Below are 27,428 nucleotides of genomic sequence, written 5' to 3'. Positions count from 1 at the left end.
GACAGGTAGGTACAGAGGCAAGGAACCTTTCAGGTTCCCTGGTCCCAAACAAAAAAAGGGCGTGAAGGATTGAAAACAGCAATTTGAATTTAGCCTAGAACTGAACAGGATTTATTTATTTATTTATTTATTTATTTATTTATTTATTTATTTATACCCTGCCCATCTGGCTGGGTTTCCCCAGCCACTCTGGGTGGCTTCCAACAAAACTCTAAAATAAAATACCTATTAAAGCTTCCCTAAACAGGGCTGCCTTCAGATGTCTTCTAAAATATTGGTAGTTGTTCTTCTCTTTGACATCTGGTGGGAGGGCATTCCACAGGGCGGGCGCCACCACCGAGAAGGCCCTCTGCCTGGTTCCCTGTAACTTGGCTTCTTGCAGCAAGGGAACCACCAGAAGACCCTCGGTGCTGGACCTCAGTGTCTGGGCAGAACGATGGAGCCAAGTGCATTCATAAAACAGAGGTGTGGTACGATTACAAGGTTCAGAATACAGCTACAGTGGTGCCCCGCAAGAGGAATGCCTCGCAAGACGAAAAACTCGCTAGACGAAAGGGTTTTCCGTTTTTCGAGGTGCTTCGCAAGACGAATTTCCCTCTGGGCTTGCTTCGCAAGCCGAAAACTTATTGCGAGTTTTTCCCCTCCCCCCTTTTTCTAAGCCACTAATAGCCGCTAAGCCGCTAATAGCGCTAATCCGCTAAGCTGCTAATAGCCGTGCTTCGCAAGACGAAGAAACCGCAAGACGAAGAGACTCGCAGAATTAATTTCGTCTTGCGAGGTACCACTGTATTACATTTGGTTCTTCTCCCTACTAGGAAGAAACCAAAGAAATGTGGCCCCCTCCCTCGTGGATTTACTCTTCTTCTGTTTTAGTCTCCATCTGCTCTCTGTGGACCCCTTTGGAGGCAATGTCTGCTATACTCATCTTGTTTGATTATCATTCAGAACACCCACATAATTACCTCTGCTTAACATATCTAAAATCAATAGCTTTTGCGTTTTACCCAGTACTAATTGCCTTCATTGTTCGTGCTTCATCACACACCACTTTTGATTTGCCCAGGAGTGGTGTATGCATCCTATTCAGTTCCTTCAATAAACTGGAATTAAGGTGGGAAGGTGGAGTGAGGGCCTTGTCTAGTGCACAGGATATGTCAGACCATTAACGTTTTTTCTTTTCCTTTTTTACAACAACAACACCCTCACTCTTAAAATAAAAGCTTGCTGGCTTAATTACCAAACTGCATCAGCTTGTAGGCACAAAGGTAAAGGGGAAATTTTAACATCTGATAACAAGTGGGGGGGGGGGGCAGAAAGAAAATGAGTTTTGGGATGCAGGTGGAAGGGCTGAGTTGGGTAGATGGGCAGAGAAAGAGATCCTGCCAATGTTTTTATCTGTTTACAATTTATCTGTAAATAGTCAATAAACCATTTCCATTCTTTTATAAAAAAGTTTGTTATCTTGATTTCTTATTCTTCCGGTAAGTTTTTCCATTTCTGCATAGTCCCTAAGTTTTTGTATCTATTCTTCTCTCATTGGGACTACCACTTCTTTCCATTTTTAGGCAAGTAACATTCCTGCAGCTGTAGTTGCATGCATAAATAAATTTCTATACTGTTAATAAGCATTTTGTATAAGATAAATGTATTGGACTGATCCTATCCTTTCTGAGGCATGAGGAGATTAAGAAGCCAGAGAGGAACTGGAACTTTTCACAAGGCAGCCTCTTCAATAAGATGTTTGTTAAATACCCATTGTTTCTGGAAGGCATGTTTGGAAAATGCATATTTTTATAATATGTGGATGCATAGAATCATAGAGCTGAAAGGGATCCAAGGGTCATCTAGTCCAACCCCCTGCAATGCAGGAATCTCAGATAAAGCATCCATGACAGATGGCCATGCAGTATTGTTTTACTGAGTTTTGGATACTAAAAGATGTTTTGGGTGCTCCTGCGACTATTCAGATAATTGGATTTTGCTGTTTAACTCATTGTTCCAACGTAGTATTCAACTCTTGCCTCCCTGACTTAAGCAAGCAATATAAAATATTGCTGAATATCTGTAAAACTTTAGAAACTAATTGGTGCTGCAGGACAAAATAGGACAAAATACCAGTTTCTCCAGCCATCAATATTAAAAAGATCTGTTTGTTTCAGCCTATTGCAACAACGCCACCACGTCAAGGTCCGAAAGAAGAGCTGTTAAGCCAAAGCAGCAGTGGGACTCAGGTTTCATATGTCAGTGGTATCTCCTTGGGAGAAGCAATCAGACATAGATCTACTGCTAATCAGGTAACTTTGCAATCTTTTCCATATTATTTTTCATCCAGTTAGAATATTCACATAGTAGTGCATGTTATCACCATATCCCTGTGGAATACGTTAGACTGGGTGACAGTGAGTACCCCAAGGGCACCCAGTGTTCTTTATGACTGAGGGGTGGAGACACTGGCTCTCTAAACCAACCAAAAGGACTGGCAAAAAATCAAAGGTCCTAACAGAACTCCAGATAGAGGCAGAGAACTGGGCCACGTGAAGTAAGGAGTCCTCGAATCTTTTCTTTCATATACAGTATTTTGATGCATAAGGGACACAGGTGGCGCTGTGGGTTAAACCACAGAGCCTAGGACTTGCCAATCAGAAGGTTGGCGGTTCCAATCCCTGCGACGGGGAGAGCTCCTTTTGCTTGGTCCCTGCTCCTGCCAACCTAGCAGTTCGAAAGCACGTCAAAGTGCAAGTAGATAAATAGGTACCACTCCATCGGGAAGGTAAACGGCATTTCCGTGCGCTGCTCTGGTTCGCCAAAGCAGCTTAGTCATGCTGGCCACATGACCTGGAAGCTGTACGCCGGCTCCCTTGGCCAATAAAGCGAGATGAGCGCCGCAACCCCAGAGTTGGCCACGACTGAACCTAATGGTCGGGGGTCCCTTTACCTTTACCTATTTTGATGCATAAGCAATCATATCTTTTACCTGGATCATTCTACCAGGACATTGAGGTCCAGCTCTGAGGGCCTTCTGGTGGTTCCCTCACTGTGAGAAGCCAAGTTACAGGGAACCAGGCAGAGGGCCTTCTCGGTAGTGGCGCCCGCCCTGTGGAATGCCCTCCCATCAGATGTCAAAGAGAACAACAACTACCACACTTTTAGAAGACATCTGAAGGCAGCCCTCTTTAGGAAAGCTTTTAATGTTTGATGCATTACTGTATTTTAATATTTTGTTGGAAGCCGCCCAGAGTGGCTGGGGAAGCCCAACCAGATGGGTGGGGTATAAATAATAAATAATAATAATTTATTAATGCATATACACTCAAAAAAATGTTGTTGGAGAAAATTATAGGTTCTTTAAAGCTTGCCTTGAAGAATCATTCATTTTTCTATTCTCTCCCCCCCCCCCTATTTTACTTTCAGGAAATGAAAACATGGTACCAGCCTCATGTAGAAATAGACACAAGCAACCTGCCAGCAGCCTTGGGCAGAAGGCTCAGTCAGAGCAGTGGGACCCGTGACTTGACAGAGTTCCCAAGCATGGAGGAAGGCTCAGTTACTGTCACCGAAGACTCCAGAACGCAGCAAGCACCCAATGCGACACACACACGGCTGTTGGGTATGTTCTGTATACAGTACAGTGGTACCTTGGTTTACGAGCTTAATCCATTCTGGAAGTCCGTTCTAAAACCAAAGCGTTCTTAAACCAAGGCATGCTTTCCCATAGCAGCGGGGGACTCGGTTTACAAATGGAACACACTCAACAGGAAGCGAAACATGTTCTGCTTCCAAGGCAAAGTTCACAAACCAAAACATCTACTTCCGGGTTTGCAGCGTTCTTCATCCAAGTTGTTCATAAACTAAGCTGTTCGTAAACCAAGGTACCACTGTACTCTTAAATATTTTCTTTTATAATTATTTTCATAAGCCATGACCTTTTTTAAAGTATGTACATATATATTTGTAGCAAAGTCACGATTCAGAGGAATTTCCAGGTGTTGATCCTGGCCATCTCGAGTTCTGTTGTTTTATATTGAGAGTTCACAGTTTGGAGAAGACAACAAGGGACTGAGTGCAGGTGCTTTTTACTGTGGCTTCTCTGCTGAAATTCCAGTCTGCTTAAGTAGCAAGCATATTTTTTTTTTTGCTGGTATAAAATATGGTTGTTGTTGTTTAGTTGTTTAGTCGTGTCCGACTCTTCGTGACCCCCTGGACCAGAGCACGCCAGGCCCCCCTGTCTTCCACTGCCTCCCGCAGTTTGGTCAAACTCATGCTGATAGCTTCGAGAACACGGTCCCACCATCTCGTCCTCTGTCGTCCCCTTCTCCTTGTGCCCTCCATCTTTCCCAACATCAGGGTCTTTTTGCTGGTTACTGCCACAGGTACCCTGTCACGCTCTGCCTTATGCTCCAGTCACATCTCAAACTTCATCACCATTTTTGTGGATTTGATGGTGCTAACAGGGACAGTACTGATGACAGCAACTCCTGGAAGTTTTGAAAGCCAAGGAAAAAAAGTGGACAGTTAATGTCACTCTTTCCCTCAAAAGTGAGGGAATTGACATACTGGCAATACAGTACTTAATTTCTTATCAGATGTAAGCTTCCTATGCTATGGTAACAAAATGAAACATTATGTATAATTTAGGTAGTAGACTGCACTGTTAGAGATATTTGTGACCTTTAAAAATACAGATCTGTTCATTTATTAAAATGTTGCTTACAGATATACCTATTGTTAAGAGATAGGACAGTTCCCTTGGGTTCTTTAAAAAAAACAATAAATGCATCACTCACGTGTAATAAACACCAGCAATATCAGCTAGTTTGTTATTTCTTATAAAAAGGCATAAAGTTCTTAAGACTACCTTAGTTGGGCAGTTGAAAAAATGGGGGAGGGGGTAAACAAAATACAAATCATCATTATAGTATAGTAAGGAAAGTTTTATTATCTGCACTAAGAAATAGAGTATAGACCTTGGTATTTATCATGTAAAAACAGGATAAATTATTTTATTTAAATAATTACCCCTGGACAAGAACCAATAATGTCTTTACAAGACCTCAGGTGGCGTGACTTTAAAAAGATGATGATGATGATGATGATAAATAATTTTATTATTTATACCCTGCCCATCTGGCTGGGTTTCCCCAGCCACTCTGGGTGGCTCACAGCATATAACAGAACATACTAAAACATTAAAAACTTCCTGATACAGTGCTGCCTTCAGATGTCTTCTAAAAGTTGTATGGTTGTTTAGTTCCTTGACATCTGATGGGAGGGTGTCCCACAGGGAGGGCACTACTACTGAGAAGGCCCTCTGCCTGTAACCTCGCTTCTCACAATGAGGGAACCGCCAGAAGGCCCTTGGAGCTGGACCTCAATGTCCGGTCAGAACGATGGGGGTGGAGACGCTCCTTCAGGTATGCAGGACCGAGGCCATTTAGGGCTTTCAAGGTCAGCACCAACACTTTGAATTGTGCTCGGAAACTCACTGAGAGCCAATGAAGACCCTTTAGGACCGGTGTTATATGGTCCTGGCTGTCACTCCCAGTCGCCAGTCTAGCTGCCGCATTCTGGATTCTATCAAGAATGCTCACTTGGTGACAAGATCACACATCTACCTCCAGATCTTTGAGCCAGCTGGGCAAAGCACATAATGCCATTCATTTCAGCTGTCACCACACTTCTTCCTTATTAGCATTTCAGCTGATCATTCCAGAAAAGGAAGGTGAGCAGGCAGGATCCACCCACATGCTCTCTGTGTGCATGACAAACAGGATTCAAATGGAGGAAATTAAATATAGTGCATACCCAGTTAGACTGAATTTGAAAGTTCCTAAAACGGACTCTGGGCACTCTTTGTAACACTGGTCCATATTAGTCAGATTGTTTACACCCCTATTCCTGTTCTTTTAGATGGCATCTCTTGAAATTTATCAGAACCCTCCCTTGCCAGTAACTGTTTTTCTCTTTTGCTCCTCCATTTTCTACTGTTGAAACATATGGTAAGGCCAAATAATTTCTAGAGATTGTTGTCCTGGCTCCTGTCCCAAGGGCAGCAACAGAGGGGCTTACCTGTGTATAAGATGGAAGCTTTAAGGCTTACAGCTATTCAGGTCAGACTGCAGGTACAGATTGCCAGAGGCATGAATATCAGGGGTCCAAGACTGGACGAAATCTGTGATGTTGTCTCAACAAATAGCCACGCCCCTCCTGCCAGTTTTTAAAAGCAAGATATGGTCACTCGCTTGTTAATTCTCTCGCCACTAGGCTGGTGGCTTGGTGGTGCATGTTTCTCCAGATGGGGGGCACGGATCTGCTTCCAACAGCATAGGTGGTGCCAAGCTCTTGGTGATGGGACGGAGCTCAACCCCTCATAGCCCCTCCTTCAGTTGTTCAACCTCCCCTTTCCCAGCCTCTTTAAGGGAAAAGGAAGTGAGGCCCCCATCCTCTCCTTCAGGCCCCTCCCCACTGACAGCATGGTCTGTGCTTTCCCTCCTCTTCATCTGACAGCAAACTGCACCTTGAACCCATCAGGATTGCGGGGTTCATGACAATTCTTCCTCCCCTGAGGTATCAAGAGGATGAGGTTTGTGTGTGTGCCAGTTTAAGCTTGTGCTCTCTCTTTTTTTAGCTTATTATTTATTACTTATTTAGGTTTTATTGGGCAATGGATGCTTCTCTCATCTTCAGGGTCAGACAGATTTTTTTTAAAAATTGCTAGTTCATTTGCAAAGCTAAGCAGGGTCTGGCATGGTTTCAAATTGGACGGGTGACCGTGTGTTGAGATTCCTTCCTCTCAGTGGGTTGGACTAGATGATCCTCTGGGTCTCTTCCAACTCTACAATTATTCTATGGTTCTACAAGTGACTTCCAAAGTGTGCAAGTGAGAGACAGACTACAAGAACCAGGCAGTAACTGGCATCACCCAGTTACTTCTGCCTCTCCATGAGGTGAATGCAAGTGGTCTGAGAAAATTCTGTATTTGTGATTGGATCTAGACATGCCTGTGTTCGCATGTAAAGAGCTTCCAAATGCATTGTGGTGGGGTGGCTGATCTCCCCTCATTTCCAATAGCAGCCCCATATACTTTAGGGCTGGGACGCGGGTGGCGCTGTAGTCTAAACAACAGAGCCTAGAACTTGCTGATCGGAAGGTCGGGGGTTCGAATCCCCGTGACGGGGTGAGCTCCCGTTGCTTGGTCCCAGCTCCTGCCAACCTAGCAGTTCGAAAGCATGTCAAAGTGCAAGTAGATAAATAGGTACCACTCCGGCAGGAAGGTAAATGGCGTTTCCTTGCGCTGCTCTGGTTTTGCCAGTAGTGGCTTAGTCATGCTGGCCACATGACCCGGAAAGACTGTCTGCGGACAAACGTCAGCTCCCTCAGCCTGTAAAGCAAGATGAGCGCCGCAACCCCAGAGTCTTTCGTGACTGGACTTAACTGTCAGGGGTCCTTTACCTTTTTATACTTTAGGGGATGCTTGTCTGGAGGGCCCCTAGTCTTCAGGGGGGGTTGTGAGTGTGTGGGTTAGTACATAACAGAAAGGAGCTACAAAGCCGCTGATTGTATAGGGAAGATGGCATATACTGCTTTGGATCGGGGCCCTGTTCCTTATGTAACACCATGCCTCAACTCAGCCAGGGTGGGTACCGGCAGAATTAAAATAGACATAACAGCCCTTTAGAACTGTAAATGCTAAAAATGAACACATATGCAAAATATGATTATAATATGACTAAGGGTGTTATATTTGGATTATATAGTACACTTTCTTTGTAGCAGTCAGACATTTTAGAAATTTTAAAAAGACATTGAGAACGATATGCCACCTACACTCTGATCTCTCCCTGCTGCTTCATATTCTGACTGCTGGTGGCAGCTCCTGCTCCCAGTTTGGCTTCAGCATTTAGTCATTGGCAGGCTTGAATTTCCAATTGTGACTGCTGGATGGTTCGGTGAATATTGCTCACAGAGTCGGAATCTGATAATGGGTAGTTAAGCATTTCAGTTGATTTGAACTGGAACATGGGGCATAATTCTCTTGCTGTGCTTGCAGAACTGTGATTATTTGTTAGTTCTTCCCTGGAGTCTCTACCTGATCTTCCTCTGTCTCCTCTAGTGACTAGCATTGCTGGCATCTAAACATTTGCGTAGCAGAGTGACTGACTATATGTGCACCAATAGTTTATTTTGTTAATATCCCAAATAGCTCAAGGCAACATATATGGGCTCGTATTGTTTGAGCTGGCTTAAGATGGGCTTTGTCTGTGTTTGCATTATCTAGCACCTTGAGACTTCCCATGTAAAAGGGATGAGTACTCCTTTCCCACACCCACTTCACGTATATCAAACTGTTTCTCTTATTCAATGCAGCTACCTCAGCCAGGGAACCTATTTGCTGTTGTGTGAGGCATCAGTTTCCACAGCTTTATATAATTCCTCTTAATGACTCCTTTTCTTTAATGCATTTGCAGTTTGATCTCCTGTCAAAACCTGTGAATCTGATCTGCAGTGAAATTGGAGTGGGGTAGATTGGTTGGTAAGAGCGAAGCTTTCCTGGGGATTATTCTTTCCCCATGTTCCTTGATCTTATTGTCCCTGAGCCTTTATGGCTTGCTGGGTGTGAGTCATCGTAAGAATCTTTCTTCTTTTCTTTTCCTTCCCCTTTCCTTTGCTGCATATATATTTTCCCTTCAGTCCCGGCTTTAAAAGGGTCTTGGCCATTTAAAACATTTTCACTAAGAGGGTAGAAAATTGGACGCACAGCTCTAAAGGTTGCACCCTGAGGGTAGCGGTTGCCGTAATGGAGGAATGGAAGTGGTAGGATTGAGAGTGGGGTGCGGAGAGCATAGAGAGGCCCATGGTGTCAGTGGAAGTGGAAAAACTAGTGGTGTAGTCTATGAGCAGTGTTACTCACTCAAGAGGAGTAGGCAAATGCCAAATCAGATGACTGGAGTGATGGTGATTCTGCATATTTAGCAAACTAAAGGTAAAGGTAAAGGTACCCCTGCCCGTACGGGCCAGTTGTGTCCGACTCTGGGGTTGCGTGCTCATCTCGCTTAAGAGGCCGGGAGCCAGCGCTGTCCGAAGACACTTCCGGGTCACGTGGCCAGCGTGACGAAGCTGCTCTGGCGAGCCAGCACCAGCGCAGCACACGGAAACGCCATTACCTTCCCGCTATAAAGCGGTACCTATTTATCTACTTGCACTTGGGGGTGCTTTCGAACTGCTAGGTGGGCAGGAGCTGGGACCGAACGATGGGAGCTCACCCCGCCGCGGGGATTCGAACTGCCGACCATGCGATTGGCAAGTCCTAGGCACTGAGGTTTTACCCACAGCGCCACCTGCGTCCCATTTAGCAAACTAGGTAGCAGGCAACTACTGATGAGTGAAAGGGACGCTTTTGCTCTGAAAGCTTCTCCTCCCACCCACCCAGTAAAGATTCAGTTCATTTCCAGCTCATTTCCTCACTCCCAAGAGAATGTTATCCACTATCCATTCATTGGACTATGCTTGTAGTAGTGAGTGTGTACACTACATAAGACGGTTGAATTGCGTGTCAAAAGGTTGGAGGGGAGTGCCTTGCTGTATTGCATATGGAAATACTGGGGGAAAAAATTCCCCTTCTCTTTTTCCTAAAAGTATTCATTATGACATCATAACTGAGGCATCATCTACAGTCCTTTTGAAAAAGTATTTTCTAGTGGTAATGCGTTAATTAATATAGCGAATTGAAAACAAAGAGGGGCTCTGCTCAGGTTTTGCCTCCATCTCTAAATGCTCAGCAAACGGCATTCTGATTTCTGGCTTTCACATTTATCAGCAGCAGGATGTAAGAGGATGCAGGATCAGGTTTGCTTGCTGGGTAAATTTAGCTATGAATGAGGGAGGCGACCTTCAGAATTGACAGTGGGAAGAAGTACTGCTCTTCTTTTGCACCAGACACCCAAAGATGGTGTGAACTGGTATCATTTGCTGCTCTGGGACCTAACAGGTCTCTCCACAGAACACTACTGTTAACGTTTCCCCAAAACCATCACAAGCAGCAAGAGTTGAGATGATGATTTTGCAGTTCCCTAGAGAAAAGCAAAGCTCCATTAATTTTTCCAGCCAACATAAAATTTAATAGGTTTTCAGTGTAACTTGTGAACAACCTGATTTAGATTGTGTAATGGAATAGCTGATGGATTTTGTTTCTGAGATGACTAATATTGCTAGGTATTGTACATGGATTAGAAAGGCTTGTATCTGATTTGGGGTGGCTGAAAAGGCAATGCTTACGTGCTCCTCTTCCCATCCCTCACCCTGCTCCAAAGAAAGGGCTCTTGGGTACCATCCTGCCGAAATCCTGGGTAACTTTTAAACCAGGTTGTCAGAAGGAGGCATAACAGCGAATAATGGTGTACAAAGACCTTGGACCTCAACTTCAAGATAGGTTGGAAATGTTGGGCAAGTAACATAGTTTGAGGCCCACTATCTTCAAGGCTTACAGAGAAGAGAATGCATTGAAAAGCATGTGTTCAAACTTTGTGACATCTGAAAGGTTGAATTTGCCATTCTGAGGTATTGGGTCTCGCGACATCCACTACTGGTTGTCTGCCCCTGTGTTAAGGGAAGAAATACACAGTGCCTTCCAGCTACAACTGGCAGCCAGCCATCTTTGCATGTAAAGGTAAAGGGACCCCTGACCATTAGGTCCTGGCAGCCAGCCATCTTTGCATGTAAAGGTAAAGGGACCCCTGACCATTAGGTCCAGTCGTGACCAACTCTGGAGTTGCGGCGCTCATCTCACTTTACTGGCTGAGGGAGCCGGTGTACAGCTTCCGGGTCATGTGGCCAGCTTGACTAAGCCGCTTCTGGTGAACCAGAGCAGTGCACAGAAACACTGTTTACCTTCCCGCCGGAGCAGTACCTATTTACCTACTTGCACTTTGACGTGCTTTCGAACTGCTAGGTTGGCAGAAGCAGGGACCGAGCAATGGGAGCTCACCCTGTTGCGGGGATTCGAACCGCTGACCTTCTGATCAGCAAGTCCTAGGCTCTGTGGTTTAAGCCACAGCATCACCTGCGTCTTTGCACGAGCTTTATGCAAAAAGTGGCCTAATGTGAAATCAGCTGCCGTATTCCAGCTCATGAGATTTCCAGTGCTCTCTGAGATGCTGAAGAAATTGCCCGTCTCTGGTTTGATTCACTGACCTTGTTTTGAAATGTGAGGTGGTGAAACTTGGCTGTGTTTCAAGCATCCTTTGCTTGGGAGTTTGGTATTTTGGGGAAGGAGGGCTTTCTTTGCTGGGCATGTCTTACTCTGCTAGGTTGTCCTCTTGAGTGGGTCTTCCAAGCCCCCTCACGCTTTGTGCTTGGCATCAGTTAACTCGTGTAAAAATATGGAAGTGTATTTTGGACTAAGAAATGAGGTGGTCTGTGATAAGATTTGTAACATTCAGCGATGAAGCATATCCTAAGACTTGAGAACACAGGCTTACTTTCATTTATTGCTGCAAGCGTTTTCTTGTCCTCCCTTAGCTGCCATTTTTCTAAAACTAAAAAGCCTTGAATGTTACAGTATTTCCTCATAGGGAAAGTTGCTCAAGCCTCATGATCATTTTGGTTGCCATTTTTGGCATCTTTTCTACCTCTGTATAATACCCTTTTTGAGGTATTGTGACCTGAATTGTACACAGACCATGTCATAGATATTTGCATAAGTGCATTATGATATTATACAGGGGTTTTTATTTTTGTTCCCTTTCTGATAACCTGTGGCGCAGAATTTGCCCTTTTCATAGCTCTGTGAGAATGTGCTCTGCTTAGTCAGGGCCTGAAAAACGTCTTCCACGTTAAGTGCATTAAGCTTAAAGGCTTCTCAAGATTCTCTGTTGTGTTTTCTGTAGCATTTACACAGGGAAGTTGTGAAGCACCTGCAACATTGAACAACTGTGTGAATCTTTATATTCAACAGTAACCTTTGTCCCTTATTTTTAATGACTCATTTTGTATAAAATGCATTGAGGGTATTAATATTTTGCTGGATGAATAGAGAATACTGAGTTGTATAAGGCACATTTTGTTCCTTTTAACAGTATAGTACAGAAGGGGAAAGAGAGGCAGAAAATGGACCTTTTGTTTTTGATGCTTTTTCTTACTTGCAACCTGGTTGCTGGGAAACTCACAACACAATACAAGGTTATATTAGCCTGTTGCAAGCTCTTGGAAACAGTGGCATATTCAAGGCATTGCTATTTCTGGCGTTTTGGTTATAGCCGATCTACCTTGGGTTGAATATTCAAATTCAAGCCAAGAAATCCTCCATTTTGTAACAGGATGCATTCTGAAAATGAAGGAAACCTGCTTCTGTGCGATACGTTTTCAAAGCTCTTTTAAATATTTTGGCAGGCTTGACTGGTGGTCAGGAAGAGGTGTGCAAGCAGGGAGACTGAAATGGGCATAAGTTGCAGGAACTATTCCCCAAGGGTGAGGGACGAGACCTTCCCAAAGCATTGGAGCCCCATCACCAACACTGCCTCTCAACTCCCATTCTCACCCCAGTCGTGGCCTCTGAGCTTCCCAGGCACTTTCATGTGACTTGGTTTCTTTACCCTTTCTTGATACATAAGCATTTCTTTTATAAACATGAAAACAGAAGAGCTTAAGTTGGTGAATTAATAATAAGAACAATAATAAATTTTATTTATACCCCGCCCTCCCCAGCCAAAACAGGGCTCAGGGAATCTAACGCCAGATATAAAAACAATTGATGAAAATACAACTTAAAATCAAGATTAAAATACAGCATTAAGATGCAGCCTCATTTCAGTAGAAACTCAAATCAAAAGCTTTTTGGGGATGAAAACATCAAATCTTCACCAAGGCCAACTATCCAGACTGGTCCTACATGGGCCAGAAAAAAAACCAGAGAAGTCCCCAAACAGGAGTTCCATCACAGAAGGAGAAAGGAAAAAGGAAAGAGGGGAAGGGGATCAAGTTGATTCCAAGCCAAAGGCCAGGCGGAACAACCCTGTCTTACAGTCCCTGCGGAAAGAAATTAGATCCTGAATTCTGTGTTTGAAAGGTAAAATAGCAGATCTAGCCTCCAAAGCTTTTTTTCCCCCTGGCCCTCGATAGATACAAGATTTGGATCAAGGTGTAGGTTGTTAAAACAAACAGACAGACAGACAGACAGACAGACAGACAGACAGACAGACAAATAAAACCTTTCCCCAAAAGCTGGAAGGTGAGACACTGCACTCGTGTTGTATCTTTTTCCTTCTTACGAAGTGCCCCCGCTTTGCCATAGGCCAGGGGTTGGCAACCTAAGGCCCATGGGCCACAAGCGGCCCACGGGGATCGTTTTACTGGCCCCTGAACCGAGCCCCCCGCTCGGCGAGTCCCTGAGCGCTGCACTAAACCAGTGCAGCATGCGGGGACTCGCTTTCACGGTGCTGGAAATCGCGTCTGGGCAGATGCCGACGCTGGAAATAGCAGGCGTGCGTTTGATCCGGCCCACAGAGGGGGCTCCACGGCAGTGAACTGGCCCAGGCAAGGTAAGTCTTGCCGACCCCTGCCGTAGGCTTTGTGTTCTCCAAAATCAAACATATTCTATGATCCCCAAGGACATGGTCTATGGGGAGCTGGCTTCAGACACCGGGCCCATTGGCAGACCAACTCTGTATCACAAAGATTTCTTCAAACGCAGCACGAAGTCTGCCTTCATCTGCAACAAAACATGTCTCTCCCGTTTCGTTCTCTACGGCCATAGAAGCAGTGCAACCTTCCAACAGTTTGGCTTCACCCCCAAAAGCACACTTCCATTGTCTCTCGAGACAGATGGGTGCCAAGCAACTCTATGATCAAATTATTCTACAGACTGTGGATAGATTGGGGGGGGGGGCTTCTGCATCAACATTTTTATGATTATTGAAGCATTTTCTTGCTTACTTAAAAGAAACAGATAAAAAATCCATTCATTAAGACCTTATGTGACTAAAAAAAGACATTGATTTCTAATTTGCATTTCATTTGACCATTATGCATTAGATCATCCTACTTGGTGAAGCTTGGGGGGGGGGGTTTCCATTAAAAGATTTAAAACTCTTTTTGTACTGTTTAAAATAATCCTTCTTGCTCAGTTAATGGCAAAAATGAATTTCTTTAAGTAAGCTTGTTGCCTTCCTCTGAAGAGCATAACAGCTATTAGGAACCACCAAAATTAGATTGGGCATATGTGCATGAGCTTCATTGAAATAAGGGCAGGATTTCAGGTTATAGATGTTAACGTTGATTATCAGGTCTCCAATTGGTGTATGCTCAAAAGGGGATGCAAAGTTCATTGAGTTACATACACGTAAATGTTTCTCTCAGACATTTGAGGCTTTTTTCTAAGAGGAGGAATGTCACACATTCCCCTAAAGCTGTACCATAAAATTTATTTTAAAGTTTTTTTTATGTTAGAAACGACTATACCATATGTGAAATCTGTGTTTTTCAGTCTGATTCATCTTTAGCCATTTAAAGTTGCTGTATTACACATTTTCAACCATATTTGGTTTTTTAAGCTCCTGCCAGTTGGCAGGGCACTTGCATTAGTAAGGCTTTGATTAGCAAGCCATGACTTTTCAGTCTTGCCACATAACCATGGTGTTTGTAATGTTGACAGAAGCTGAGGACAGTCGCCTCTCTCCCAACCTCCCACTGATGACAACATACTCAACGCAAGGCCGAACATTCTTCAACGAGACCCTCTTTCAGCAAACCGGAACAGATTTTGCTCCTTTGAGGTGGGGTAAACCTACTGTTCTCTTGTTAGTTGTGTTGTTTAATGCACTGAGCACAAGATGGTGTGCAACCTTCTCCCCATTTTATCCTCCCAACAACTCGGTGAAGTAGATTAGGCTGAGAGGCTGTCTGGCCCAAGGTCAGTGAGCTTTAAGGCTGAGTGGGGATTTGAACCCGGCTCTCCCAGGTCCTAGTCCAGTGCTTTAACCGCTGCAGCACCACGGGCTTTTTGATTCTAGTGCTGCTTCATCCAAAGGGGTCCACCTACACCCCCCAAAAACCATTAGAAGGCCAGAAGCTCTTCCTAACAAATTCATGCCTGTATGTTGTCAGAGGGGACGCGGGTGGTGTTGTGGTTTAAACCACTGAGCCTCTTGGGCTTGCTGATCAGAAGGTCGGCAGTTCGAATCCCCGTGATGGGGTGAGCTCCTGTTGCTCGGTCCCTGTTCCTGCCAACCTAGAAGTTCGAAAGCACGTCAAAGTGCAAGTAGATAAATAGGTACCACTCCGGCGGGAAGGTAAAACGGCGTTTCCATGCGCTGCTCTGGTTCTCCAGAAGTGGCTTAGTCATGCTGGCCACATGACCCAGAAGCTGTACACCGGCTCCCTTGGCCAATAAAGCGAGATGAGCGCCGCAACCCCAGAGTCGGCCACGACTGGATCTAACGGTCAGGGGTCCCTTTACCTTTTTATGTTGTCAGAGACAGTGACTTATTAAAGTACCTTTTTGAAGGGGAATATTGAGCTGTGTTGGACCTGGAAATCCTTCCTCTCTGGGTTCTGCTAGACCGCAATGCAGGCTTGTAATTCCGGCCCCCACCCCCAATTCTCTTTCAGAGGGACTCCAGATGTTTCTAACATTGCTTCCGAAGAGTCTTCGAGCCATTTGCGGATGAGTGAAGCTGTGCGGCTGGCAGCCACAGATGTCAGCTCAGACTCTTCTCTTCTCTCCGATTACTTTAAACTGTCTCAGCATCCCTTGGCTTTCAGCAGCATGGCACCTAGCAATACCAGCCTTGGCAGTTGTCTATCCCAGCATCCTCTTTCATTTTCTGGGCCCGCTCCCAGGGAACAGGCTCATCATAGTGAGCAGCATACACAACACCTTGATGCAAGGACTGAAACCTTGGGCTCCAGCGATGAGAATTTGGGAATCCCAGGTTCACAGAAGCAGCTAAATCCTCAGTCGGCAACGTCTCTTCCTCCGAATGAGTCTTGGGGACAGGATCTGTTCCTTTTGGACAGCCGTGTGCCAGCCCCTGTCCTCCTTGAAATTCTGGAGAAAGAGGTGGGGCTATCCAAGCATTCTGGCTTCTTATCTTCCGAGAGTTCATCTGGCAAAAGTGTTTTGGGAAAGGATGCAGTTGAAAACGAAATGAGCCCCTTAATGGAAAATGTAGTTCTTGGGGAAAGGGAGTTGGAAACCTTTGCAGAACCACTTGGGCAAGAAAGAAGAACTGTTCCTGAGTGTGATTCGTTGAACGCACTCTCTTATTCGGACGGAAAGCCCTTTAGAAATGCCGGCAATTCAGAACAATTATCTTCAGACATTTCAAATGTGTCCTTCAGGGGGCAAAGGATGGGTCTGGGTGATTCTTGCATCGTCCCTGGGATATCTTCGAACCCTTTTCTGAGCAAGCAGGAGTTGCAACATGTTTCTGAAGCTTCATTTGAGGAGCAAAAGAAGCTTGTTCCGGCTTTTGCTGACGCTAAACTTCACGTCCCTGCACCCCACCAGCCAGTCTTTGTAGCTGCAGAGCATGGCAATATCCGTAACATGGTAGAAATCCAGATGGGGCACAAAAGTGAATTAATGCATTCAGACTTCAGTATAGAGAGGGAACATAAAGATGTCGGAATTTCACCTTCCTTTAATGAGGGATCGTTCATTTTACATCTGGCACATCCCGTTCATCATTCTACTCCAGGAATTTTTACAACTAGAAGCTTGACTCGGGAAGTTCCTGCTATGACATACCCGGTCAAAGCTGTTCTCCAGTCCTCTCTCCCTTGCTTACATGAGGAGTTCTCAAATAACTCTTGTTCCAACACATTCCTTCCTTCCGTGGAAAAGCCTCGCGGACCTTCTCTGGATGACACTTGCATACCCTCTGCGGGAGAGCCACTTGCCCTGCGAAGTGGCCAGGCATCAAAAGATGAAAACAGTGGTGGTCTCCAGGTTCTGTATCCTCTTAAAGGTAGGATTCAGTCTCTGCCTTCTCTCAACTTCATGGAGAAGGTTGGGGCATGGAACATGAGTCATTCAGCCGAGAGGATGTCTGATGCCTTGGCTTTACATGGCTCAAGTGGCGCTTCTCCTAGGCAGAAGGCCTACAGTGCAATAGCAGATTCCTTGAACCGCATTTTGTTAAAGCAGCAGAGCCAGGCTGATCTTACGGCAGGGCTGGCAGCATCCTTTTATGGGCCAAACTCCATGACCAACCTGCATGTTTGTGATAAAAACCCACCACAGGTTCTACCCCTTACCAGGTCTCAGTCTGAAAACTCTGTGGTCGCAATCAGCAGAGAGATGCCAAGGGCTGAAGTAGGTCATGAAACGTCCCACAGTGAAGATCTTCATCCAGTAGAAGATAAGGGAAGAGTTTCAGGAGCGTCTGGAGTCAAGCAGAGTGATGCTAACATTGAGGATGCACATTCCCAACATTATACAGCTGTTCTTGTCTCCACTGTCTCCAGCGATGAAGAAATCGGTGAAAGTGCAACTGGAGGAAATCCAGATAATTTTATTTCCAGTGAAAGAGTTGCTGAACTCCTCAGAGAAGACGCCAGCTTTCTTAGTGGTAGCCAAGAAAAGACAGGTGGCTGTCACGATAATACCAGAGAATTGCCGGGTTTTCTTCCTTGTATGAACCAGATCAGTTTGGGCCACTTTAGTGATGTTTCACCAGATAGCTTGAATCAAAGAACTAGTCCTGGGACAGGCAGCTGTGGTGACTTGCGACTTTCTTCAAGACAGTCTTCACGACGCTCTTCAATGCGATCTTCAGTTGTTTCTGGAAAGTTGCATGGCAGTTTGGAAGAAGTATTCAAAACTCCATATGACAGGGAGATAAACATCGAAGAAAGAATACCTGTAAGTTAATTTTGCCACCATATTTTCAAACGTTGTTGTTTGCAGTTACAGTTGGTTCATTTGCTCCACAGCCATCTTATCTTATGGTATAATTATAGTGCATACGCATGAATTCCTGAGGGTCTTTCTAGTCTGTTAACCGTTGGAGACAGGTATGTATGGTACTTTTTGCCAAATACTTCTCCTTCCATCGAAATAGATGTCCTTATCTCCACATGTACGGAAGGGACAGGAGTCTTGAACCAAGGAGGGGTGGGTAATTGGATCTTTCTAGTATTGGCATTAGCACTGAAACAAAGGAGCCAGTGTCAACAGTAATGGAACATACAAACATAGGAAGGTCAATTACATAGGTAGCATTTATACCAAAACAGCAACTACAGTACAGTGGTACCTCGGGTTAAGTACTTAATTCGTTCTGGAGGTCTGTTCTTAACCTGAAACTGTTCTTAACCTGAAGCACCACTTTAGCTAATGGGGCCTCCCGCTGCCGCCGCGCCGCTGGAGCACGATTTCTGTTCTCATCCTGAAGCAAAGTTCTTAACCTGAGGTAATATTTCTGGGTTAGTGGAGTCTGTAACCTGAAGCGTATGTAACCTGAAGCGTATGTAACCTGAGGTACCACTGTACTTAGTTAAATCTGTAGAAGGGACTGAAACTGAACTCTACCGTGGCAGATAGGAGGTTCAGAGTGGAAATAGCCTTCAAATAGGAATCATCCTGCATGTACAAAATTGAGCATGTCAGAGAGAATCTTCTATCCCAGACATTTTTGGATGGGCCTAGTGCCTTATGGTGCCTAAAGATATATATTTTATATATTTTGTCACTTTGAAAATTGGAAAAATAAAACTGTAAATTAGAAACCACCATTGTGGTGAAAGAAAAGGACAAAAAAGTAAAAAAAAAATTATATAGACTTCAGCATTGTCATGGGAAACAGAAAAAATATGCTTTGGAGTGGTAAAAAATTAATAACTTAAGTAATTAGTTCCTTTTTCGAAGAAAATAACTTCATTAGCTGTTTCCTGAGTTCCCCCCATATCTGCCTACTAGTAAGATCTGCTAATCCTTCCCCCTGCCCTTGTTCTTCTCAATGTGTTACATTTTGAAGCATTCCAAACAAAATGCCTGAAAAATGGTCTTCCTTTGTGGCATAGTAAATTGCCCAATTTTTATCGAGTGTGGATGGGAGGAAGGCAGCTTTGGACAAATTATCATGTACGTAAAAGTGAGGCCTTATGGTCTTTCGGTGAGGACTGTTGCGTAAGAAGAATGCACAAGCCATTCATAGAATCATAGAGTTGGAAGAGACCACAAGGGCCATCGAGTTCAACCCCCTGCCAAGCAGGAAACACCATCAGAGCACTCCTGACATATGGTTGTTCCTTGTAAGATGGATTGTATAGGGCATATGCTGAGGTTGTTGGCCTGACAGAAGAAGTGCATCAGTATCTTTGCAATGAGAAGAACAAGACAGGGTGGCTAAGTGGTGAGGAGCTTAATGTTTTCTGACTATTGCATTGAAGAGCTGTCTGTGACCTTCCAGTCTCTTCCTTCTGGGGAGACATACTGAGATACTCCATGCCAGAAATCTACTCTGTGACACAAGCCCAGCTTTTAGTGGAGTCTAAGGGAGAAAATTATTCACACCCACATGTCTCTAACAACAGAAGAAGCTGGTACAACAAACTCCTGGCAAAGCACATTTCAGACCCTATAAATATTCTATTCTTTTCAAGTTATCTCTAGCACGAAAGCATGCAAACTGCTGACATGGAATGAATGCCCACCTGCCTTTTTAACAGCAGCGCCTGAAAATTGGTCTTTGGTAATAAAAGAATTACTTTGATGGTGGCTGCCTGTTAATATTTGCCCTTGTGGGTTCCTGGAATAAATACATGCTCATTTATGAATTGGTGAGACTTTTGAAATAAGCAGTTTTCTCTCTCTGTTACCTTTTTTTCTTTTGGGGCCACATTGTCCTGCTGTACCAATTTGGTCTTTGGAATTAACATCAAGAAATGTAGCCCCCCCCCCACCCCAAATGGCGCAAGAGGGGCAGGACAAAGATGAGGAAAGGTTTCCTCGTTTTATATTCATAGAATCATAGAGTTGGAAGAGACCACAAGGGCCATCGAGTCCAACCCCCTGCCAAGCAGGAAACACCATCAGAGCACTCCTGACATATGGTTGTCAAGCCTCTGCTTAAAGACCTCCAAAGAAGGAGACTCCACCACACTCCTTGGCAGCAAATTCCACTGTCGAATAGCTCTTACTGTCAGGAAGTTCTTCCTAATGTTTAGGTGGAATCTTCTTTCTTGTAGTTTGGATCCATTGCTCTGTGTCCGCTTCTCTGGAGCAGCAGAAAACAACCTTTCTCCCTCCCCACCAATCTTCTTGCCAGGTCTAACAAGGGGAATCCAAGTGAGAAAGCAGTTTTCCATGTTCTTATCACTTGCTGGAGCGGGACCCACAGACATGAACATGCACCTGCCTGTTTGTGGGAATGTGATCTGTTTACACTGGGCTGCTTGCAGTAGAATGCACAATTAGGATGGGGATACCTATAGCTCCTCCACTTGATCCAAAACCTGCTGTATTAGAGCATCAACTCTCAGATGTTAAAGAGATAAACAGCTACCTGACATTTAGAAGACATCTGAAGGCAGCCCTGTTCAGGGAAGTTTTTAATGTGTGACGTTTTAATGTATTTTGAATCTTTGTTGGAAGTCCAGCCAGATGGGCGGGGTACAAATAATAAATTATTATTACTATTATCCTATGGCTTAGTAAGGGGCAACCCGGCCCCCATTGCAGTTCAAAGACCCCAGGGTAGGTAGAGTTACTCTCAGAGAAAGCAAGGCTATTCCCTCCTTCCCTTTCAAACCCATGCAGAAAGGAAACAAGTGGCTTGCTTCTTTTCAGCCTGACTCCCAGAACTCGTGCCTGCATGCCTCCCCGTCCTGCCAGTGTTTGCAAATATAGTGCAACAACACACACATCGGCCTCACCTGCTCAGAAATAATTCCACACCTCTAAACATGGCAATTGGCATATGCAGACCCTTTCTAAGGGGAAATGTAATTTTGTGCATCTATGCCCTGGCATGCTTTGGAGGAGGAACTGAAAGAATACATGTTCATAACTCCCCCTATTCCCCTAGTTTTGCACATCGGCCTCACCTGCTCAGAAATAATTCCACACCTCTAAACATGGCAATTAGGGACATGGGTGGCACTGTGGTTTAACCCACAGAGCCTAGGGCTTGCCAATCAGAAGGTTGGTGGTTCGAATCCCTGCGACGGGGTGAGCTCCCGTTGCTCGGTCCCTGCTCCTGCCAACCTAGCAGTTCGAAAGCACATCAAAGTGCAAGTAGATAAATAGGTACCACTCTGGCAGGAAGGTAAACGACGTTTCTGTGTGCTGCTCTGGTTCTCCAGAAGCGGCTTAGTCCTGCTGGCCACATGACCCGGAAGCTGTACGCCGGCTCCCTTGGCCAGTAAAGCGAGATGAGCGCCGCAGCCCCAGAGTCGGCCACGACTGGACCTAATGGTCAGGGGTCCCTGTACCTTTTTAAACATGGTATTGGCATATGCGGACCCTTTCTAAGGGGAAATGTAATTTTGTGCATCTATGCCCTGGCCTGCTTTGGAGCGGGGACTGTAAAAATACATGTTCATAACTCTCCCCCAAGCCCCCAGTCTTGTACATTTTGTGGCCATTGTTTTCCCCAGCCTGTTTCTACTTCAGGGCAGGGAAGAGCAGATGAGTTCCTGTTGCTGATGAAACTGAGCTAAGGCTCCCTTCAGATGTAATGCCCATTTCGTTGGAAGTCATGCTGTGCAAAAGAGTAATAATCCCTGCACATCACAGTGCCTAGGCAAGGAAACCTCTTCCCTTTTTGACACATATTGGCCTGGAAAAGGTGGCCTGGCACCTTTTCAATAAGAGGTGTGAGAAATACATAAAGGTTGAGGGTTATTTTACGCCTGACAAAAATATTCGTTGGATCCCTGTGGTTGGCATCTGTGATTCAGCCACCTTGCCTGCAGTCTTTGAGGGAATTTGTCTTGTAAATCAGTGCCAGGACGATTTATCAGAATAAATCATGCATTTAATATACACAGATGTGACAGATTTTCCCTTCCGTGATTTCGCCTTCATTTCCAAATATAGTTTAGGTATCAGGTAATTAATGTCTTTCTGGCAAGGAAGTAACATGGTGTGCCTGCTGTGAAAGGGCTTTTAATTTTTTGGAAAAAAGGGGCTGTGAAGTGGTTGCTTATTTGGGCTTTTAAAGGAATGTGGAGGTGTGTGTGTGCGCGCACACATGTGTGCTTGCACGATATCAGAATCTGGTTAAATCCAGTTGTGAGCATGAAAGTAGGTTTCTCAGAGTTTTATAGTACCTTCCTCTCCAAGGAAGGTACAGGTGTGGCCAACCTTTGGGAAACTAGATCCTACTGAGCCGCCCAGAGTGGTTGGGGAAACCCAGCCAGATGGGCGGGGCATAAATAATAAAATTACTACTACTGGACTACAGTTCCCATCACCCCTTGCCATTTACCATGCTGGCTGGGGCTGATGCGAGTTGAAGTCCCACTGCGTCTGTAGGGTCACCAGTTCCCCACCCTGAAACAGAAGTTTTGTAGTGTTGGTGATTGAATGAATAGAATCCGAATGAACAGATTCCCATGCTGTGTGTTGTTGAGAGTTGCATGTGGAATTATTTCTGCCTTTTAGGTTTTGTGCTGTTTATGTGGGATGGTGGTAATTGGCGAAATTTTGATTTGGCAGTCCTTGACTTCTGCCCCAGATTAACTGTGTTCACTTCTTGCATCAGGTCTACCTCCATAACCTGGGCATCGATCAGTCACCTTCGTCCATACTGACTCCATTTATGCCCCGAGGACCAGTCGGAGAAATAGAATTCTCTCCCACTGAGCTCAGAACACTGAAGACGTCCAATGATTTGTTAGCGCGACGCCTGCAGTTATCGGAAGGTAAGGGCAGGAAATGAATCAGCTTCATTTGTGGAAGATAGGTGGGTCTCTCAGCAGCTAATAGCCATCAGGGAGGGTTGTGGCGCCCTCCCTGTGGAACACCCTCCCACCAGATGTCAAAGAGAACAACAACTGCCAGACTTTTAGAAGACATCTGAAGGCAGCCCTGTTTAGGGAAGCTTTTAATGTTTGATGTATTACAGTATTTTAATATTTTTTTGGAAGCCGCCCAGAGTGACTGGGGAAGCCCAGCCAGATGGGCGGGGTATAGATAATAAATTATTATTATTATTATTAGTTGTTGGGGAAGGCAGTTAACCTCATGCCGTGTTCGTGGACTTCCCAGCAGCTCCTGACTGGCCACAGGAAACCAAATGCTCAGCTAGATGGAGCTAGATGTTCAGCTAGATTGAGGGGGCGCAAGGCAGCTTGAAAACACAAAAACAACCTAAACATTTGAAGTGAACACCCTAACAAATAAACACTGGTGGCAAAGGTCCACTTACCCAACTGGGAAAGTCCGTCAGAATGTACTCTCAGTTTCTGGAAACTGCAGACAGTGGGTGCCTGTCCTATCTTGGCAGGAATGCTGCTCCACAGAACAGGGGCAGCCACACTAAAAGCCCTGTCTGAGGGTCCTATGGGTTTCTCCTGCTGCTCATGACACTGGTAAAGACTTTGATGTGAATCTTTTTTTCAGGTGTTCACACTTTATTTGCAGTGAAGCTACCTTTTTGACTTCCTATAAGGCTATCAGTCAAGAGTCCCTGTTCATTAGGGTTTCCTGAGTTTGGCAGCAATCTTCCAGTTTTCTTACATAAAATTTTGAGCAGCTCTTTACCTGTCTTTCCCAACAGAAAACTGATAAACACTGCCTGTACTTTCAGTTATCTTTTAACCCTGGGTCATCAGACGGTCATTTTTTAGCACTATCTTCCTTCCCATGCCATATGGAAACAGACCAATAAGCAACTGGGAAGCTTTTAAATGGGGTATGTTGGTGAACCTGACTCTGGTGGTTAAAGGTAAAGGGATCCCTGACCATTAGGTCCAGTCACGGATCACTCTGGGGTTGCGGCACTCATCTCGCTTTACTGGCTGAGGGAGCCGGCATACAACTTCCGGGTCATGTGGCCAGCAGGACTAAGCCACTTCTGGCGAACTAGAGCAGCGCACGGAAACGCCCGTTTACCTTCCCGCCCGAGCAGTACCTATTTATCTACTTGCATTTTGACATGCTTTTGAACTGCTAGGTTGGCAGGAGCAGGGACCGAGCAACGGGAGCTCAGCCCGTTGCGGGGATTCGAACCGCCAACCTTCTGATCGGCAAGCTCTAGGCTCTGTAGTTTAACTCACAGCGCCACCTGCGTCCCTCGACTCTGGTGATTATTATGCTCCAAATAATTTACTTTCTAGTATAATTACCTACACCATGTTATTTCAGTTCATGACAAGGACTTACGGTTATTGAACATTGGCAAGGGATACTTGGAGTTCTGACCATTCTTCTTTTCCTTCTAGGAGACTCGGCCTCCGTGATAGATGCTATACAGTCAAGCTTTGACTCTTCCATTCATAGTGTGCACGCCCCAGCTGGGTCAGATCCTGGTACTAATCTTCCACTGCCTACAGAATTCTCCCACCAGGCTTCCAGAGACTGCTTCAATCAGAGCAGCATTGTCTGCCCTCAGTTGGAACTACGTACTCCGACTCCAGAGCCAAGAGAAGGCACTTTTGAGTCTTCAGCTCCTCCTAAGACAGCAGAGCAGAGTCACGTAACCCCAGAATGGCCGTCCAACATCCATTCTGATGAGGGGAGATCTCCAAAATGTGTACAGAGACTTATGGACAGATTTGATTCAAAGGAACTTGGTGTAAGTCAAGACCAACTCTCGCCTAGCTCTTTGGCTCATGGAAAAGATGAAGAAAGCATGAGTCAAAAAATCAGTTCTTCAGCTATCCTTCTTGGAGGAGAAAAAGATTGTTTCTTAATAGGATCTGAAACATTAAAAGAGATCCAGAAAATTCTGGCAGAGGCAGAATCTAGGAGCCCAAGCCAAAACTTTAAATCCGCCTCATCCATCTCTTCCACAGACCTGGACAGTTCATTAAAGCAAATAAAAAAGATGGATGGCTCCGGAGATTCTGGATTGTTCAAGGGGAGCAGCCCAGGAATTCAGAGAATGTGGTCATGGGACGAGACGCTGGCTAGGCAAAATGTTCACAGCTACAATGTGCTCTCCAAAACAGCTAGCTTCACTGGTAGCTTAAAATGTGATGGTCAGCCAGCTGCAGATGTCCTCAGCAATGACCAAATTCTGCCAGAAGAGTCTATGCCACCCTCCCAGGTAACGGTTGAAGAACATAGGACCGTGAAGCCTGTTAGGCGATCAGAGCCTGAAGGCTGTAATAGTGCCACAGTAAATAAAAGCTTGCCCGTCTTTGTAGACAGCGCTGCAGACAGCAAGTTGTTTACCCCCAAAGATCTCAAAGAATTAGCAGCTACATCTAGCGCAGGGTCCTTAGACAGTGCCTCTAATATTTGGGAGGAACGTCAGCAAGTCTTGCAGAAAACCAGGAAAGAAATGGGTGGCAGTCATGGAAGTGGAAACAGCAGCAGTGTGGACTCGCTGGGTATCAAAGTGAAGAATCTTCTGCGGTGTGAACGTCCCGTTTTACACACAACACAGTGGGGGGAGAAGCACAATGAACATAGTCAGAAACAAGCGTCAGCTGGAGCCCGTGTAGCCTGTAGCAAAGGGGATCTTGCGTCCCAAGAGAGTGAGAACGGCAGTAGCTTAGACTCTTTGGCTGCTCGTGTTAAAACGCTTCTGGAAGACGAACGCCCTGTAATGCATGCAGCCCAGATACTTCAGAGTGCTGAGGAGGAAGAAGAAAAAGCACATGGTAAGTAACTGAACCTCAGGGGTTCCATGGAGCACAATTGCTGGCGCTGTGGGTTAAACCACAGAGCCTAGGGCTTGCCGATCAGAAGGTCGGCGGTTCGAATCCCCGCGACAGGGTGAGCTCCGGTTGCTCGGTCCCTGCTCCTGCCAACCTAGCAGTTCGAAAGCACGTCAAAGTGCAAGTACAGTGGTACCTCGGGTTAAGTACTTAATTCGTTCCGCAGGTCCGTTCTTAACCTAAAACTGTTCTTAACCTGAGGTACCACTTTAGCTAATGGGGCCTCCTGCTGCTGCTGCGTGATTTCTGTTCTCATCCTGAAGCAAAGTTCTTAACCCGAGGTAATATTTCCAGGTTAGCAGAGTCTGTAACCTGAAGCGTATGTAACCCGAGGTACCACTGTAGATAAATAGGTACCAATCCGGCAGGAAGGTAAACGACGTTTCTGTGTGCTGCTCTGGTTCACCAGAAGTGGCTTAGTCTTGCTGGCCACATGATCCGGAAGCTATCTGCGGACAAATGCCGGCTCCCTCGGTCAATAAAGCGAGATGAGCGCCACAACCCCAGTGTCGCCCATGACTGGACCTAATGGTCAGGGGTCCCTTTACCTTTAAGTGTAAAAGAAGTTGAAGTATTTCCCCAAGAATCAGTGAAAATACCAGTCTAATCAGAAATTAATCCTGCAAAATTTTAGGTAACATGTCCTGAACAGACATGCTAAAACAATTCCTGCATAGCAGGATATATGTTAATACGTATTGCAGTCTTTCAAACTCCCTGTTTAATAACTGTTCTTGGTTTGTGTGTCCATAGCAGTTAATAGAATGTGGACCACCTGTCAATGCATCAGACTGAATTAGCAACTTCTCCTCTCATTTTCTGTGATCTCTCTGGCAGCCTGGGTGAAACTGAAGCTGACTCTTCAACCTGCAGACGCCGAGGCTGATCTAAATGAGGAAGACCGGCGGATGATAGAAGAGATCAAGAGAATGCAGCTTTTGAGTGCCAGGAAAGCGGGAAATGTGAAGGTAAGAAAGAACCAGGGGGAACCAGGAGGCAGATTTAGGAAGCATTGTAGGGTTAGGACAGAATCACAAGCTTTTCCTTGTGGACAAGCATCTTACAACTGCTGAATAATAATAAAAAAAGTGTTGCACTAATTGGAACAATAATGTGGAAGCAATAATTTCTTGCTAGTGGTGTGGTTTTACCATGTGCACAGTCCTGGGGACCTTTTAATAGCATTTCCACATAGCTTGGGATTTTTGGAAACTGGATGACTGGTTAAAACATTTATAATATGCATATTATGGAGGTCACCTTTTCCAGTATGTGCCCTGCATTCGGAAGGCAAGGGACTAGCTCTTCTTGACTGCAGTGCAAGTCAGAATGTCTATTGTGAGAAGTCCGGTCTTTCCTGGCTGTCTAGATGTTACGGGGACTGAAGTAGAGACTCTGCATGCAAAACATGCACTCTGCCACCGAACTATAGCCCTTCTGGTGTGAGCTGAATGTGCAGCTTGTTTGTACCATAGTTAGCACAGCTTCAGCTGTTAGTGTTATGGGCAGTGCGCGCGCATAAATTCTGAACCATGGTTTAGTGTTGTGAAGATGAGACCAAACTACGTGGAAGAATATGGTCAGGAGGAAGACTTGGGTAG

The 27,428-nt window shown here is 45.2% G+C and overlaps 1 protein-coding gene across 1 annotated transcript in view; it reads left to right on the top strand.

The window, feature by feature from the left end:
- ALMS1 (ALMS1 centrosome and basal body associated protein) overlaps window positions 1-27,428 on the top strand; it is a 78,451-nt gene that overhangs the window by 8,532 nt on the left and 42,491 nt on the right. The window contains exons 2-8 of the mRNA XM_083756158.1: window positions 2,160-2,294; window positions 3,412-3,607; window positions 14,645-14,765; window positions 15,601-17,857; window positions 22,704-22,863; window positions 24,385-25,770; window positions 26,665-26,795. Of these exons, the coding sequence (XP_083612284.1) occupies window positions 2,160-2,294; window positions 3,412-3,607; window positions 14,645-14,765; window positions 15,601-17,857; window positions 22,704-22,863; window positions 24,385-25,770; window positions 26,665-26,795 (4,386 nt within the window). The remainder of the gene's footprint in view (window positions 1-2,159; window positions 2,295-3,411; window positions 3,608-14,644; window positions 14,766-15,600; window positions 17,858-22,703; window positions 22,864-24,384; window positions 25,771-26,664; window positions 26,796-27,428) is intronic.

The sequence above is a fragment of the Podarcis gaigeae genome (genome assembly GCF_964106915.1).
Source record: "Podarcis gaigeae genome assembly, chromosome: 9".
Lineage (NCBI taxonomy): Eukaryota > Metazoa > Chordata > Lepidosauria > Squamata > Lacertidae > Podarcis > Podarcis gaigeae.
Note: the sequence above shows the minus strand (reverse complement) of the source record. Positions and strands in the feature narration are given on the sequence as shown.